Source organism: Triticum urartu, chromosome 1A (genome assembly GCF_056163025.1).
Source record: "Triticum urartu cultivar PI428250 chromosome 1A, HENAU_Tu73, whole genome shotgun sequence".
In the NCBI taxonomy this organism is placed as follows: Eukaryota; Viridiplantae; Streptophyta; class Magnoliopsida; order Poales; family Poaceae; genus Triticum; species Triticum urartu.
This window is the reverse complement of record NC_141873.1, coordinates 347,258,405-347,274,853: the sequence shown is the minus strand read 5'-3', so window position 1 is coordinate 347,274,853 and position 16,449 is coordinate 347,258,405. Positions and strand designations below refer to the sequence as shown.

General features: G+C 43.4%; 1 protein-coding gene across 3 annotated transcripts; it reads right to left on the bottom strand.

The window, feature by feature from the left end:
- Nucleotides 1-579: 579 nt before the first annotated feature.
- LOC125510511 (xanthine dehydrogenase) lies at nt 580-15,381 on the bottom strand. 3 transcript variants are annotated; one of them, XM_048675722.2, is made up of 14 exons: nt 15,074-15,381; nt 12,983-13,082; nt 12,191-12,299; nt 9,253-10,755; nt 8,133-8,375; nt 7,702-8,016; nt 6,280-6,519; nt 5,669-5,953; nt 5,373-5,594; nt 4,169-4,330; nt 3,905-4,039; nt 1,907-2,143; nt 1,634-1,807; nt 580-1,024 (listed from the first exon to the last, which is right to left on the bottom strand). In XM_048675722.2, exons 1-14 carry the CDS (start codon nt 15,213-15,215, stop codon nt 782-784), a joined length of 4,110 nt encoding a protein of 1,369 aa, XP_048531679.2. In that variant the 5' UTR covers nt 15,216-15,381; the 3' UTR covers nt 580-781. The 3 variants fall into 3 exon arrangements, with proteins under 3 accessions (XP_048531679.2, XP_048531689.2, XP_048531696.2); XM_048675732.2 differs by lacking the exon at nt 12,983-13,082 and having other exon boundaries at nt 15,074-15,204; XM_048675739.2 differs by lacking the exons at nt 12,983-13,082; nt 15,074-15,381 and having other exon boundaries at nt 12,117-12,232.
- Between the last annotated feature and the right edge of the window lie 1,068 nt (nt 15,382-16,449).

Here is a 16,449-nt window from a genome sequence, read left to right as displayed (position 1 = left end):
AATGTTTCAACCTCACTCCCAAGGAACGCCAAATCATTTTTACAGAACATGAAGCCTTGATTTATATCCCCCAAAACATAAAACACTCACCCTAAAAAAACATCAAAATGCAAGTACACTTGGATTAATAGTTCCAAAAATAATGTATAGTAGTCGATGCTTAAGCTTTACATAATTCACAAGTAGTCTTTTGTTCTGCAGTAAATCTACCAATATATCACCTTGACCTATCACCATCTGCATTCGGAAGGATGTTAAAAACATATTGGTTACTCCCACAAACAAATTTAAGCGGATCAATTATTGCACTTAAATTTTCCAAACATGAACATGTTTGCACATGGAGCCTATGTTCTCTCTCCTCTTCACCTAGTTCAGAAAGTTCTGAATATCTACAAAATAAAATCATCAGCATACCTTCATACTATGTCAACATGAAAAAACTCTGCAAATCTAATCATATGGCACTTCCACAAATAGACATTCATACAGCGTGTCAATGAAATGAAATGATACGGAAATCATACTCTAGTGGCCTTTTAAATTGTCTCTGAAGCCCCCGCAAAAAGAAAATGTCACTAAACTGAAAAAATCAAACTATTTGTTTTTGCTCGTATTTCAGTACAGGTTATTTGAAATATGTAGTATTCATAATCCTAAATCGGCACTTCATCTGTACTTTTATCTTGCACACATCGAGTCCGTACTGTACAGTATAGTACACCACATAAACAGGTATACAAATTTACGTTGTATGTATCGGCTACTCTGGCAGTAACCACTATATGCTAAGCTTGGGACGGTAATACACACTCGCAAATTTCTTCGTAATGGAGTCAACACATGCCATCCTTATTCTTTCAGGCGTTGCCGGGTTGTCGAGGGGGAACCAGTCGAGATGACCCTCCTCCGCCCTAGCTGCCGCGATCGCGTCTTTTATCGCAAACAAGACGGCGGAAGCGAGGAAGAACGGTGGCTCTCCTACAGCCTTGGATGAGTGTATAGCCCTTGGATTTGGAACACCCTGCAATGAAGAGAATAACATGCAGGTTAATCAAGAGACACCAGGCAAGTGAATATAAATACATGCCTTCCCGAACAACACAATTCAGGAGCGCCTTATGAGAAGACAGCTAGGAAGTTAAAATGAACTCTGGAATGCCTACGGCCTCTGAAATGGTAGGAAACCCATCCTGTCAGATATCAATTGCCTTTCCTTTTGCTAAAAAGCATTAATTCTTTTCAGATCCTAGTTAGTACCATGATTCGATGATGAATTAGTTATGTAGCAGGGTTACATTTAAACACCGAAGGCAACACAAGGCAGAATAGCAACAATTAACTGCTACGGTTAGTATAAGACTGGTTAAACGATGTTTGATTTCATTTTAAAATGATTTTCTCAGTAGTTTCAGCGAGCATTTCTTGCGAGATCTGGTGAGCATGTTACAGTATGTGTATAACAATGCCAGATATGTTGAACGAACTGATGTTGTAACAGCTGACTTGTACTGTTGCAGTACAAAACAACACTTTTCCGTTGTAATATTTTTGAATCCAACTTCTTCAACCAGGTCTAATATCCCCCCTACACACCTTTAAGACATAATGCGTTTATATTTTGGGAACTTACCTTCAATAGTGAAACCTTGAAATTGAGAGGTATATCATTTACAGAGGGTATTTTGTAAGAGCCAGGACCACAAGTGAAAAGGTGTCCAGGTCGAATCCACTTGTGGTTGTCATCCCCCCATTTTAGCTCTTCCATGGCAGCCCAACCCAAACCTTGGATGAAAGCTCCTTCAATCTGAAATAATGTATCGAAGCTGAAGAACAATACCAAAAAAAGGGGGGGAGAGGATATCACTGCTCCAGAATCCTAATCCATCATATCCTGTAAACATACCTGACCAATATCAATTGCTGGATTAATCGAATAGCCGAGATCCATGACAATATCAGCTGTCCTTGTGTGGAAATCCCCAGTTAGGGTGTCAATCTCAACTTCTGCAAATGCGGCTCCATAGGTGAAATAATTAAATGGACTCCCCTTGCCAGCAATCCAGTCAAACCCGATATCAGGGGTGATATAAAACCCATGAGCAGAAAGATCTACCCGTTCCATGTAGCATGCTTGAGCTAACTGAAAAACAGAAGATAAAAGGCCATACCAAAATTAATTGGACTGCTAATTTTTTACAGTTATAATACAATATTTTTGAATACTATCCATAAACATACACCTAGGTTATGTGTGAATAGCAGGAAGCATCACAAAGCCAGCTGCATCAATCAATCTAGAAGAATACTCACATGCTCACAGCTGGCGACAGAGGCACCAAAAAGCTATGGGGATCATCTTGGCTCAAGCTACAACCCAGATGAGCTTGAACATGGACTCAAAAATGTGAATCTACAAAGTTTGAATAGCCTGACAGGGTTTGCTTAGATGTATATCCCTAATTTTGACAACTTGTCAAGTTCAGCTTAACCTTTATCAAACGATTTATATTTCATATAAGTGAACATTATTCTTTCGATGGCACACTCACTTTTGTCGATTTTTTATCAAACACAATCTCAAAGGGGGGGAGCTAGATTCTCGACTCATTGTCAGCCCTAGTTGTTAGCTGTCAAATGTCAGTACAGGGCAAATATGACATCACTGCCACTTCCTCAGATGAAGGAGAAATTCAGTACCTACAGCAAAGAAATGGGTTTTATACTGCAATCCTGGAGGTGGCAACTTCGTGGCAGTAAGCACTCACAAAATGCAGGCATAGTATGCTAGGGAAGCACACAAAATTCTACAATATTGTGAGAGAACATATATTTGGGTTAGAACTCAACAGCCTTTGGTGCTTGGCGATCAAGGTGAGGGACTGAGGGTTTCAAGGGATTTCACAGAGGGGAAAGGATGATTTTAAGTGGCTAGATGGAGTTACAACGTCAAGCGCACTTTGTAACACCTCTTTACCATTTTATTTTCAGAGTTAGATGTCAAGAAGATGCGACACCGCCGACATGCTCCTCAAGCAGGGATGCCCCACAGCCCTATCTGCTCTCTCTGTCGCATTCATCTGGAGTCGGCTTTGCACCTAGTCGTGAACTGCTCATTCGCACGGTATGTAGGGACAGACTGCTTGCTGCACTTCGGACTGCACTTTGCCTCTCCTGCGCCTAAGGAGCACAACTCTGATGATTGGTGCTTCCGTTCCATCGGCAACACCTCCAAGCCTGCTGCCAGGAAGATTAACTGCAGTGACGATCTCTGGAGCAATGTCAATGGCAGAGGCTCCGTTTTATCCATCGGTCCTTCCAGAATATAGCCACCAATCCGTCACCACCAGTGCGTATCGTGGAAGAATGGAATAATGGAGCATCATCAGAGATGGGAACCTACAAACCTACCCACGGATGGCCACTGTCGATGCGCGCAAGCCAGGACCAGCAAATGCGAAGAGCAGTGTTCAGCAGATGTATATCATGGATCTTTTTCATACTTGATGGTACAGACGTTACAAACTATTTTACGTGCTTACACTCCATTACACTGACCCCCGATGGTTTTACTAGTCCAAAGATTGGTACATTACCTGTAGTCCTGTACTAGTTACCCAGTTGTTGGTCCCAAGTCCCAACACTAGGCCTATACACCGGCAGTATCATTAGAGATAATGCATTGTACAAATGGAAAGAGCCATGACCGAAGGATTGCTACGATAGCATAACCAGGTAGTAAGCATTACAAGGTGTCAACATAGCATAATGACAGTATTGATCATATTTAGTTGTCTCAGAAATAAAATAATGAATTCATACAGTTCACCAAGATTCTTCAAGCAAGAATCAATAATGTTGCCCAACTACTCAAAGACACAGAATAGGATATTGGTAGAATTACCTCAGCGAAGGACTTATGATTCCCCCTACTAGCAATGGGTTCCATCCGAGCCTTTATTTGCTGACAAGCATCCAAAACTGCAGCACCATACAAATCCGAACTGGCAGAGGCTGCTGTTGGTGAAGCATTTGGAACCTAAACACAAGAAATACATGATCATCCCATCGTTGCTAACACAAATAGTATAATTAAAAAAAGTGAATATATCTCGTGTAGAGGGAGACTTGTTGGCCCCCCTTACCAGGCATGGGTTCCAAATCTCACCTTATCGGTACTTGTCTCTGAGATAAATACACAGCTTATAGGGATATCTAGTGATGAGGCGGCAACTTGGGCTATCTTTGTGTGTAAACCCTGTCCCATCTCAACCCCGCCATGCGTTACCAGGACAGTACCATCAGTGTAAACTTGCACAAGAGCACCAGCCTGCAATTGTTCATCCATCAAAACTTATGTTATATTCAATTATGATGCAAACAAACATATAATAATGTAACCCATAGCTAAGTTTTTTACTTGTTTAATATTTTTCAGTGGAACATCTATAATTTAAACAAGGATTCAAAATATCATCATGGTACTGGAGTATACACTGGCGAGAAATGGCACAAAATACAGCATATTAATGAAATTTCGTTCCAATTCACAATCCACACCGAGCACAAATGCTTCCCTAGTACCAGAACCAGCAACTACGATGGGCTTGTGACATGGTAGACACTGCTAGCATGTGTTCTGGGTACATATGAGATGACTACGACACCGCCCACACCGGGGATGCCCGTTATCCCATTATCTGTTTAGCTATCAGGTGGAGAACCCAACGAGGCTAAAATTCATAACTTCTCCACAATTTTGTTTTAACTTGCTTTATGATATATATATAAGTAGAAATAAGTATAGCCGTTCATACAAATGATGCTGATCTGATAGAAAATGAGTTATAGAAGGATTACACAAATGCAAGGTTAGAACAAAAATTCATACTTTTAAAGTTTAGACACACAGGCACACCAATAGCATGTACATGAGTATGAGCAAATCAGGGAGTGGGGTTGGGAAAGCATTCCCATCCATATCGACAGCAGGAACAAATCATCCCAATGCGCTAGACTCGTTTGCCATCCTCCCCAAACATTCACCACAAAGCAAATAATGTAGTACTACATCGACAGCGGGAACAAATCATCACAATTCTCTAGACTCGTTTGCCATCCCTCCCCAAACATTCACCATAAAGCAAATAATGTAGTACTACATTGACATAAACTCAATAAACATTTAAGCAGAAAAACATGAAAATATGTTCTCAGACTTGCAACTGGAAAAACAGAGCATGTGGACTGTATAGTTTTAACATATGTTGAATAACTAGTAGTCTTATGGAATTCCCAAACATTAAGTAGCCAAAACTGAGACCCCAAAATCAGAGCTTTCTATGTGTAGTCTGTGAGGGGAAGCTATTCACCTGATTCATAAATTTTGCAGTGAAGGATATGCCAAATTTTGTGGGAACCATAGCAATGCCTCGCTTCCTCCAACGATTTTCACTGTTAAAAACATTTACAGCTTTGCGAGCCTCCAAAATATTACAAGATGCCTTCAGTTCATCCCAAACCGAATGCATTGTACAATTCTGGAGCAGCTGGCCATAATAAAGCTCAGTTCCCTCACTTTGGAAATTAAGTTCCTGTAAACAGTATATTAGTTAACCAACAATGGTGTGGCAAGGCTAGCACCATCCACTAAGCTGTGCATGCTTACTTTTATCTCCTCTGGACTCCGCTTGAGTTCTGTAGCCATGTGATGAATCCAATTCTCTGCAATCAACATGCCTTGTGGACCACCAAAACCTCTAAAAGCAGTATTGCTTGGGAAATTTGTAAAGCATACTTTCCCACTGACTCTGATATTTGGTATAGCGTACACATTTTCCGAATGGAAAACAGCACGCTCCAAGACTGCAAGGGACAGATCTAGTGAGTTACCACCGTTGTTGTAAATTTCGAGATCTAAGGCCTGTATCTTCCCGTCATTGGTAAATCCAAGCTGAAAGATCAACCATAGTTAGGTAGAATACAAAAAAGGAAAGTGAAGTTTAGTATTAGTCATATTAGAGCTAAGCATCCACTTGTTATTGTCCCCAATTGACTTCAACATTACATGACAGTGGTCCAGTGTATTTACTGGTTATCACTTAGCATTCAGATTTATCTTTCAAATCTCAAGAAATGATGCATATGGAGATATTGAGTCCTTCAGAACCAATCAACCAAGTTGCTGAGATTATTTGCTATAAACTCAGCAAACTCCAGTCATCAAACTCACAGTATTAACTATCAGACTGAAACGGATGTACTGTTTCAACTCCATACCTTATATTTCCCTAGGAAACTGTGCCTCTGTCCAGTCGTTATCATGTCAACGTCCCTGTCCAAAACAATCTTTACTGGCCTTCTTAGACAATAGGAAGCTACAGATGCCGCGGCAGCAAATATTGCTGATCTAGTTTCTTTTCCACCAAATCCGCCACCAATACGCTTAGTCTTGCAAACAACTTTTGATAGTGGAAGACCAAGAGCATTAGCGACATACTTCTGATGCTTCTGGGGAGCCTTCAGATAAAGAACATTTAGTCAAATAAGAGTATAAGACCAACTACACATGTCATGTTGAACAAAACATGACATAAGACACCAGTGGCAAGAGACAAGTGACTCACAAATAAGGGCAGGAAAGGCAATACTACTAACCTACAAACTATAGCGAAATATACACCATTTAATATGTGTTTAGTATGACATTGTTATGTTAGTGCTCCACATCCATCGTATTAAATAATGTCATACTTGTTTCTTGTATTTATTTGCATGTTCCCCGTGCATCTATGCCACACGCTGCACTGATAATTTTTCTAAACCTAAAGTTTGACAGATAACTAAAAAAAGTTTGTCAGCACCACCTTAACCAGCTCGGCAACTTCCACGTGGCCTGGATGAATGGCGGGTGATGGATTTGGGACCATGTAATAACTAGCAGCAGCATGTTGTGTTCACACTGAAATAACATCAGGCTGAAACCTGCCAAGGTCTGAACCAAGACAGCACTCAACCTTTGGACACACTTCTCTTTGACGAAAGAACGCAGTGATGAACCTTGGGTAGATGTGATGCACATGAGGCTTAATTTATACTCCCTCTGTTCGGTTGTGTTAGGCCGGTAAGCACATCCAGGTAATCCCTGTTTGTAAGGTCATAGTTACGATACTCTCACCCTTCCATGTGGTAAGATTTCATGCCCCCATGGGCTGAAAAATCCAGGCCCAAATCGACTTGAATCCACCGATTTGGCCATCAACAAACCCGAACAGAGGGAGTACTGAAGATTACTGTGATCGAGTCATTAGGTGATTAAGGACTACATAATATACAAATTCTTAGAAGTGAAGGCTACTGCGAAAATGAAAAGCAAAGCCTACTGCGAAAATTGAATGCACCAGATACTGGGCCATAGCCTACAACAAGCAGAAACACTAGTTGCAGTGGATCCCACCACCTCTACCCCTGCCTCTTAACCTGGCATGTTAGAAGAGTAGCAAGTGAGATGTTTTCCCTGCCCCGCATACTGATGTCCAGTAGGGTATTACTTTGCAATATCTCCAGGCAAGAGAAGGTTCATACTCCTTTTATTTCTAGAGTACTTATACATTTGTGAAGAAGCTATAACTCTGGGAGCATGAAACATATTATCAACATGCAATTCACATTGTAAATTCAAAACTAAAGAACAGAGCATACTTGCGTAGATGAGATCATATGAATTTCATTTCCAGAATCAACTGGCCAGACAAAAGTGCATTGAGGTTCCATGTAGAAGTGCTCTTGACCCCCGACTCGAATTTCTCCTTCTATAATTTTATCGCATGTATTGGATGCAAAACATTGTTCAACATCCCCATTTGAAAGGCATCTTGTGGTATTGGGATGAAAGCTACCAGCTTTGACAGCTTCCGATATTGAGAGGATTGCTGGCAGCTCAGAATACTCAATATTTACTTTATTTGCAGCAGCTTTTGCGTTATCATGGGTATCTGCCACAACAATTCCAATAATCTGCCAATGAGAAGAGAAAGGTGTAACTGAAAAATTAACAAAAAAATGCGGGATTCCCCACTTCCCAAGTCATATCAAAACTTGTATGCCTAAAATATCAGATCTAGCAGATATACCTGGCCAACACAAGTAACAACATCAGACGCAAAAACCTCCTCGTCATGGATAATTGGCCCAATATGGTTAGAACCAGGCACATCTTTTGAAAGAAAGAGACCAGCAAACCCAGGGGAACATTTGGCAACTGAATCGTCGATAGACAAAATGCGAGCATGAGCCTTCTTACTCAGCACCAGAGCAGCATGTAAGATATTCGGGGGTGTTGGTGTGTCATCAACATATTCTGCCTCACCAGTGACCTAGCATATTGGATCGAGAGATCAAGCAAGTCAAAAAATAAAGTATAGTTCCCTTTTTGCTGTTTTTTTTTCTTTGCTCCATTTGGAGTTTGGTTGTATTTTTGCGACACTTGTAACAAAAAAAGGTGCACATTTGGATGTTTGCTCCAAAAAAAATTGTTACAGCATAGGACAAATAATTATCCAGTAGTGGAGGAAGCTACAACAACATAGCACGTTTCTTAGTTCAAGGCTCGTCCGTATTTATTTATTTGTGCCTTTTACAAGAAGGTTGATCCCACGTGAGAGTAAGAGTATGTGTTCACTTATAACTTTTGCAGCTGGTTCTGCATATGAGTAAGTGTGCAAACGTTATTTGTGCCTCTTGCAACAGTGATGGTCCTGCTTGCGAGTATATTGCATTTATTAGTTGTTGACTTTTACAAGATTGTTAGCCTCATGTGTAAGTAAGAATGCAGAGAGGAGTGAACTCACCACCAACTCCAATCTTTATAAGTAGGAAAGGTAAATACTACTGTTAAGCTTCATGCACTAGCCAACGCAACCAAAAGTCCGAACTGATGGAAAGGGCTAGTGCAATCCACATATACTGTAACACCCCCTCTCACGTGTGACGGGGAAGACAAGTCAACACGTGCAACCGGAAGAGAGCGACGGCGTGCGAAACTCACGTATGACTCAAGAGGCCTATACGTGGACACAAAGGGGGGCATCGGCAATTTTTAGATAAATTGCACAAACCAGGACTTGAACTCAAGACCTTAGCTCTGATACCATGTTAAGCTTCATGCACTAGCCAACGCAACCAAAAGTCCGAACTGATGGAAAGGGCTAGTGCAATCCACATATACTGTAACAACTACAAGGTTAATAATACCTGAAGAATAGCTGACATATGAACCATTGGCTGTCCCACAGCAGTTCCTTGCCCCACTGATTCATAACCTTGAGTTCCAATAGAAACAGGTCTAGTGTAAGACTGTATAGCTGACATATTAGCTGCATCCAGCCCAACCTTCCATAACCCTTTATTGTTCATCTCATGCGTAACATAAAGGAAAAATTTGAAAAAGAAACTCAAAGTGAGTGAACTGCGAAATTCAACCATTCCACCTGGTGCATTCTCTGCTAGTGGGATGTCCTCTTTTAATAAATTAAAGGTCTCATCCAGCAATCCATCATCTAACTTCTTTCCAACAAGGAATTTTTCAGTTTTTGCAGCAGTAAGTGGAACCGCAGCTACCCCTCCGTAGACAATAGAGACATCAGATACTATCCAGTTTCCTTCAGCTTCTGTTATATGCATACGCATTCCAGCATTCACCAAAGCAATGTCATCCTCCCTTCTATGTGCCTGTTTAAATTCTTTTACATATTCATATGGTCTTGTCCATGGTAGTATAACAGAGAGCAATATTTCATCAGCCTTTAAATCAACTTTGCGATAGCCAAGAAAGAAATCTTTTGCAGCAGTAGTCCTAACATTATTGTTGACATCAATTATCTGGAAATTTGCACCAATGGCCATCCAAAGTGGGTTTAGATCTGATATTGGACTAGCAGTACAAATATTACCACCAACAGAAGCAACATTCCTGATTTGTGTTCCTGCAAACCATTTTAACTGCCGTAGTATTGCATGGCAAGACGAAGTTTCATGAGAACCACGCTCCGCAATAACATTTTTGAGGAACTTCTGGAGCTGTGCGAGTCTAACTGCAGAACCAATGTGTAAGCCATGTTCTTCCACTTTGAGGGTATGAAGTTCTGGAACATGGGTAACTGAGATCATGACCTTATATTGAGCATTCTTGAACTTTGTTTCAACTCCCACTTCGGAGTTACCAATGATAAGTTTCGCATCTGGGTAGCAAGATCTCAAATACAGTAGCTGCTCTAATTTAAGAGGTCTATACCATCTGATCCCATTAAACCCATTCAATTTAAGTGGCATAATTTTTCTCAACTGCAGTTCTGGGGGGAAAATGAGCTCCTTCTCGCTGTATGAATTTCCATCGATTTCGTTGTATGAACAAGGTAAGTAGACTTTCACGGAAGACAATGTTGAAGATTCATTAGCATTGACATCTGTCTCATTTCTGCATGAACATGGCTTTCCAGTTGAAGGGCAGATAGCTTGGCCATTAGCGTTTTCTAAAGGTGAAGCTGTGTACAAGAAATCATCCGTTTTCGCAAAGACGCGGAAGGCATCTATTATTGGTCTGTAGCCAGTACAGCGACACAAGTTTCCTGCAAGGCTATCTTCAATCTGCTCTTCTGTAGGAGGATGTTTACTTGATCTCAGCAGTGCATACATGGACATCACGAAACCAGGGGTGCAAAATCCACATTGTGAACCATGTGCCTCGGCTAAACGTTCCTGTAATGGACATACAGCGTCACGAGAAAGGCAAATAGATACAAATGGATGTAGGGAACTGATGAAAGTAATGTTACTCAATATTTCACTTAATTTTTCCCAGCATACAGAAGGCTGTAGAAACCTAACACAGCACGGACATGTGACAGCTTTATAGTTTATACATGACCACATTTTCAATAAATGGATTTCAAGTAATAAACTCTAGACAGTAAACTCGTTTAGTGAGAGGGTAGGTTTTTTGTTAGGGCGTGCACAATGGTGCTATTTTAGCAATGCCACCTAAGATAATTGCTGAGTTGGAGAAGAGAGAAATGAGAAAAAAAGACTTGCCTTCCCTTAGCTAAGAGCATGTCTAGTCCATCCCCCAAAAGCTAAATATGGGGGAAATTTTCTGGTTCGGGGAATTAAGCAGTAGCTAGTCCATCCCCCCAAATCTACAGCTCTAGCCCATTTTTGCTCCAAAGAAGGGCAAGTCTCAGCAAACTGGGGCAGCCCACTCGTCCCTCTCGGCCATTGTACCCATTGTACTGTTATGGATGCAACTTGATTGTATTGAAGGACCACGGGGCATATGTATATTACACAAGACTTGGGGTACAAGGAAAGGAAACATAGTCTAATAGGACTCCTTGACCTAATACTAATACTCCTTAACATGTACAAGATGTCATCTCTTAGTTACACAGGAGTATTTTCTAGTATGAATGTATGAGCCCATAAATATAGGAGTAACACTAACATACAATCCATTGCATAATATCTTTGTTTGTCTTCTCTAAATGATATGCATGGTAGATAAGGCTGTCTTATCAGTTATCAACGATTGTACATGCCCTTAGTCCACTTGACATCTTTGGAGAGTGGAGAGACTTGACCTGATTGCATAATATGGTGTATTCATATCATAAAAAACATAACCTATCAAAATAGAAATATATATTTTCCTGTACTAAGCGTAGCTAATTCATCATTTGATCTACTCAATATTCCTACCATGCCAAATTGAGCTGCTTTAGTTGTGCTCACCAGGTTCTGCAACTTTTGTTAGTCATATTTTACCTGGATACTAGTCTTACAGTAAATAGTATATCGGTGTGTCAATTATTTTATGACATTGTCGTCCTTGTATCAAGCTAAATGGGTTAATGTCACGTGTCAGAATCAGACCTGATGATGTTCCCAGAAACAGAATCAGACCACCACACCTGACCTACTGCAGTATACATGGATAGGTTTTACTGCTATAGAATCTTAACCTTTTTCAGTACGTTTTAATCAACAGAATACAGTATTATCATAAAAGAATTTAAATATTCCATATTCATCATTTCACTAGCCAGCATGGGAAAAAATACTACCTTCTACCTTGGTAGTCAGGATCATATCGGTAACAGATGTAGCTGCCACAAGTCATACAAAAACAGTGCATCACCTGGACTGGGTGCAAACCTCGCTGGCGATCTCCAATTCCCTCTACTGTGATTATGTGCATTCCTTCCAAAGAATAAAGTGGAGCCAGGCAGGCGTTTATTGCATAATGCCTACATAAAGTAAGTAAATTATGTGGGCCAAAATGGAGCTCAAATTCAAGGAATAGGCAATAGCCACAAAAGATACATGGCAGTTAATATACAGGATTTACATTTGCCACTCAAAAATGGCTCATCAGCAATGCACGCCACTATACCCTTTAAACACCACAGGTTAAGAAATGCATGCAAGCTACAGTATGCAAATGCATGTTGTGTTTCAGCTGGAAGAAAACAGAATGAATAAGGGTGAATGTACTGCAGAATCTATTTCCATTGCTATGTGACCCACAGTTTTTTAGGATTGTTTGGTTGGTGGATCCAAGTAGAATGGAATGGAATGGTTCCACCTCAGTATTTTCCACGAAGAATGGAATTATTTCTGATTTTGTTTGATTGGAGGGATGGGATAGAACGGGATGGTTCCATTATGTGTTTGGTTGGAGGGATGGGATGGAATCAATATTTTTTTGAGGATTTTTGTTTTGAGGAATGGGATGGAATAAATATGGTTCAAGGCGCGCCGTGTATAGTAATAGCGAGGTTACCTCTAGCATTTGCAAATTTGCATATGTATAAATTTCAGCAACAGCTCATTTGCATTGTCAGCAACATTTATTCGGTTTTCCAGAAACAGTAACTCAAATTAGATAGAATGAGTATGACATCACTCGTTGAAGAAATATGATTCTCACTGTGATTTCTTTGTAGTTTGATCATAGCATGAGACCATGACAGTGCAGGCACCACAACCGCCTTCACCACATCCAAGCTTTGTTCCTCGAAGACCGATATCTACAATACATGGCTACAGAGAAATTAGGAAGTAGTTTGCAAAGCACCAAGTGTAGATGATGCAAGTACTATGTGTTACATTATATCTTGAAGGCTTGAAGCTGACAAATGCAGCAGTCTATGACCCCAACGGGTGCTCTTGAACTTCTCACAAGAAGGTGATCGCTGACTATGATGATGCTATAGCGTCCATCGAGGCTCAGTTTGCTGCCTACAAGACATGGGCGGAGGAGGATAGTTCTGCCTCCACTATTCTCGGTTTCTAAGCAACGTGGTTGTTCTTTCTTAGGCACAGTTGATGCGGGCACGTGTTCGTGATCACTATGAGCCCCCTCTATGTACCTCGCTGCTATGCGACAGGAGCAGTGATTGAATCAGAGTGATGCAACAGTTGATGACTTCTTATTACCCAGCTGTCCCCGGCGTGACGTCAGATTGACTCTCTTGGACTGGAGGTTGGACAAATCTACCGGTGCTCTGAATGTCAGCACTCTCACTTGGAGCTTCATTGCATCTACAATTTCTTGACACATCTTTGGGCTGAGTTTCAACAGTTTCATGCTCAGCTGCTAGCTCACCACCCTTGTGAGTCTGTTGGAGGCCCTTGAAGCTATTCATATGCATACCAGGCTTTATGGCGTGAGTCTGCTTCTTTATCCTTCAGTTCTGGCTGTCTGGGCTCCACCTCCTGCATCTAGTATGACACCCTCCACTGTCCGTTCACCACCGGGCCTTGGTGGTGGTTCTCTTTAGCGCTAGAAAGTTTGTCTTGTGCAACTTCGTCTTCATCAAGAGAATGGTCACTACTCAAAAGAGTTGGGCCCACGACACTCAATCGAACGCATGGGCGATATCCAGCTTGAGAATGGCACGCGGCTCACCCAGCCAGTGCAGCTATCTTGCCATTTGCTGAACCAACATGAAATTATCATGTATGCAGCGTTTTCGGGTGAAAATGCACTGGTTCTCCTCTACCAAAGCCCCCAGCCTAGGCGACAACCTGGTGGCCAACATCTTCGCCACCAACAGGGAGAAGATGTGTATGAGACTGAAGGCGTTGGTAGTCCGTAAGGGCCGAGGTAGCCGATCACTTGGGATGGAGCATTAGCAGGGTCTAGTTCAGTTCATGGAGCCCCCGCCCACAGCGGATGCAGCTTGGGAAAGGCAGCCATAACATCGGCCTTCACAGTCCCCGTGAAACCGTCCGTGCCTGGCGCCTTCCCGCGTAGCAACCGACGCACCAGTCTCACACTTCCTCCTCCGTAAAGGGTTCACCGAGGCTGACCAAGTCGCCTCGGCCATGGCGGCATGGTCAGGGACCACCCAACAATCAACCGTGAGGCTATGGATAACGTTCTTCTGCTTCCTGTAGGAGGCGTGCTGGTGGAAGAAGGCCGTGTTGGTGTCACCCTCCCCTCACTCATCACCGGTTCAGGATTTTGATCAGTTTAACGAGCTCTTTCACATTATATATATTTTGGGAATAATGGCACCCACTCATCTTCTTGGGCTTTTAGTGGCTATGAATCGGTTATGGTAGACTAACTACATCATGTCTGTTTGTCAGTTCAGTTTCATTTCTACATTAGCAGCACACTGCAAAATAAACTATGTTCAGAGAACATTTTGTGTTGATTCCGAGTCCCACTGTACGATTTCTGTATAAGCAGTAACCACCAACGTGCGATTGCATAAACAGAGCAAAAACATTATTTTGAACCATACCCAGCAAGCTTTCAATTTGCTACAGTGACACGCCCCCAAACGACCTCAGGCCACCAATTCTACGATTGCCCAAAAGGGCTTTCGCGCAGCTTTATAGATAAAGCAAAACAATGAAACAGAGTCTGAAAGTACCACGACACATAGCTCCACGAAAAAAGAACCGACAAGTTCAGGCTGGGGGCAGCAGCACAACCGATTCAGGTGCAGGCAGCGCGCCACAGATGCTCACAAACGATACAAGTCAGAGGGCGGGAAGGGGGGGCGACCTCTGAGGTACTGGAGGAGGGTGAGGTGGGCGAGGCCGTCGGGAAGCACGCGGCGGACGCCGTTGACGTAGATGACCGCCTCGTCGGACCAGTCCACCGCCGCGGACGCCCCCTCCTCCGCCGCCTTCGTGAGCGAACCCATGGGCAATCACCGCGGGGCGAAGGCTTTCTGGAAGCGCGCACCGCTCGCGCCGGATGAGAGACGGAGGTGGGGGAGGAAGGATCCCGATTTGGATCAAAGTGTTGTGTGGAAGGTTGTCTGCGGCCGCGGGACTCTGGCAATTGTTTAGAGACGGGTCGAATTGGACTCGTGGAGTGATGCGGCGAGGATGATGCAGCACGTGCGGTAGTAGTGAGCAAGGCGGTAGTTCCACCTGCCGCTGAGTCACGATTCAGACAAACCGCCAAAACCGACATAAGAGCATCTACAAACGGTTCTCTCAAACCCGTCTCATATAAAACTGATCTTGTCTGTAACTTCAACACAAAATGACCTTAATCTAAAATTATTTCACGAAATGGGCCTCTTTTGCATTACGCCCGGGGCTAGGGCGCAATGCTAGTTTTGTCCATTTTCACTCTCATACGCCTGGTCGCTGCTCAGTCACGATTTTTTGACCCAGATGGGTCCCTCAAATGGCCCTTAAACATCCGGACTGACCAGCACTCCCATATTCAGCCTAAATATGGCACGGATATGGGGCGCTCGGACGCGCCCGCCACGTCGGACTGACGGCGTGGCCCCACACGGACTAGCCGGGAAACCCGATGGTCCGACGGGCGCCTCGGCGGTTGCTGCGGTGGAAACGTCGTGTGGCACCGCTCCGGCTCGCCGCCCGAGGCAGTAGCCGGCTATTTAAGCCGGCCGATGCCCCGCGACCCTAACCCAACCCCATCCTCCTTTTCGCGCCGCCAGTCCGAGCCCATCTACCTCCTCTCTTTCCCGCTCCGACGCTCTGTCCACGCTCTGGCACTCCGCCATGGTCCGGAGCAAAGATCAACTACTATGCCATGCTGACGTCGAAGCGCTGCTATGAGATCCAACAGCAGATACTCGCCCGGGAAGCCGCGCGCGCCGCCAGGATCGCTGTCGGGTTGCCTCTAGACTCGCCGGAGCCGGAGGAGGAGGAGGAGCCGGGGAGAGAAGAAGGAGCAGCCGAGGGAAGAGGAGGAGGAGGAGTCGGGGGAAGAGGAGGAGGAGGAGGAGGAGCAGCCGAGGGAAGAGGAGGAGGAGGAGGAGATGGCTCTGATGCAGGTGGACGAGGCGGAGGAGCCGGACCAGCAGGTGCCGGCCTTCAACATGGAGCAGGCAGATGCAGAGTTCGCCGTCGCTAGGGTCGCCCAGTCCGATGAGATGGCCGAGCAGCAGGCCATCC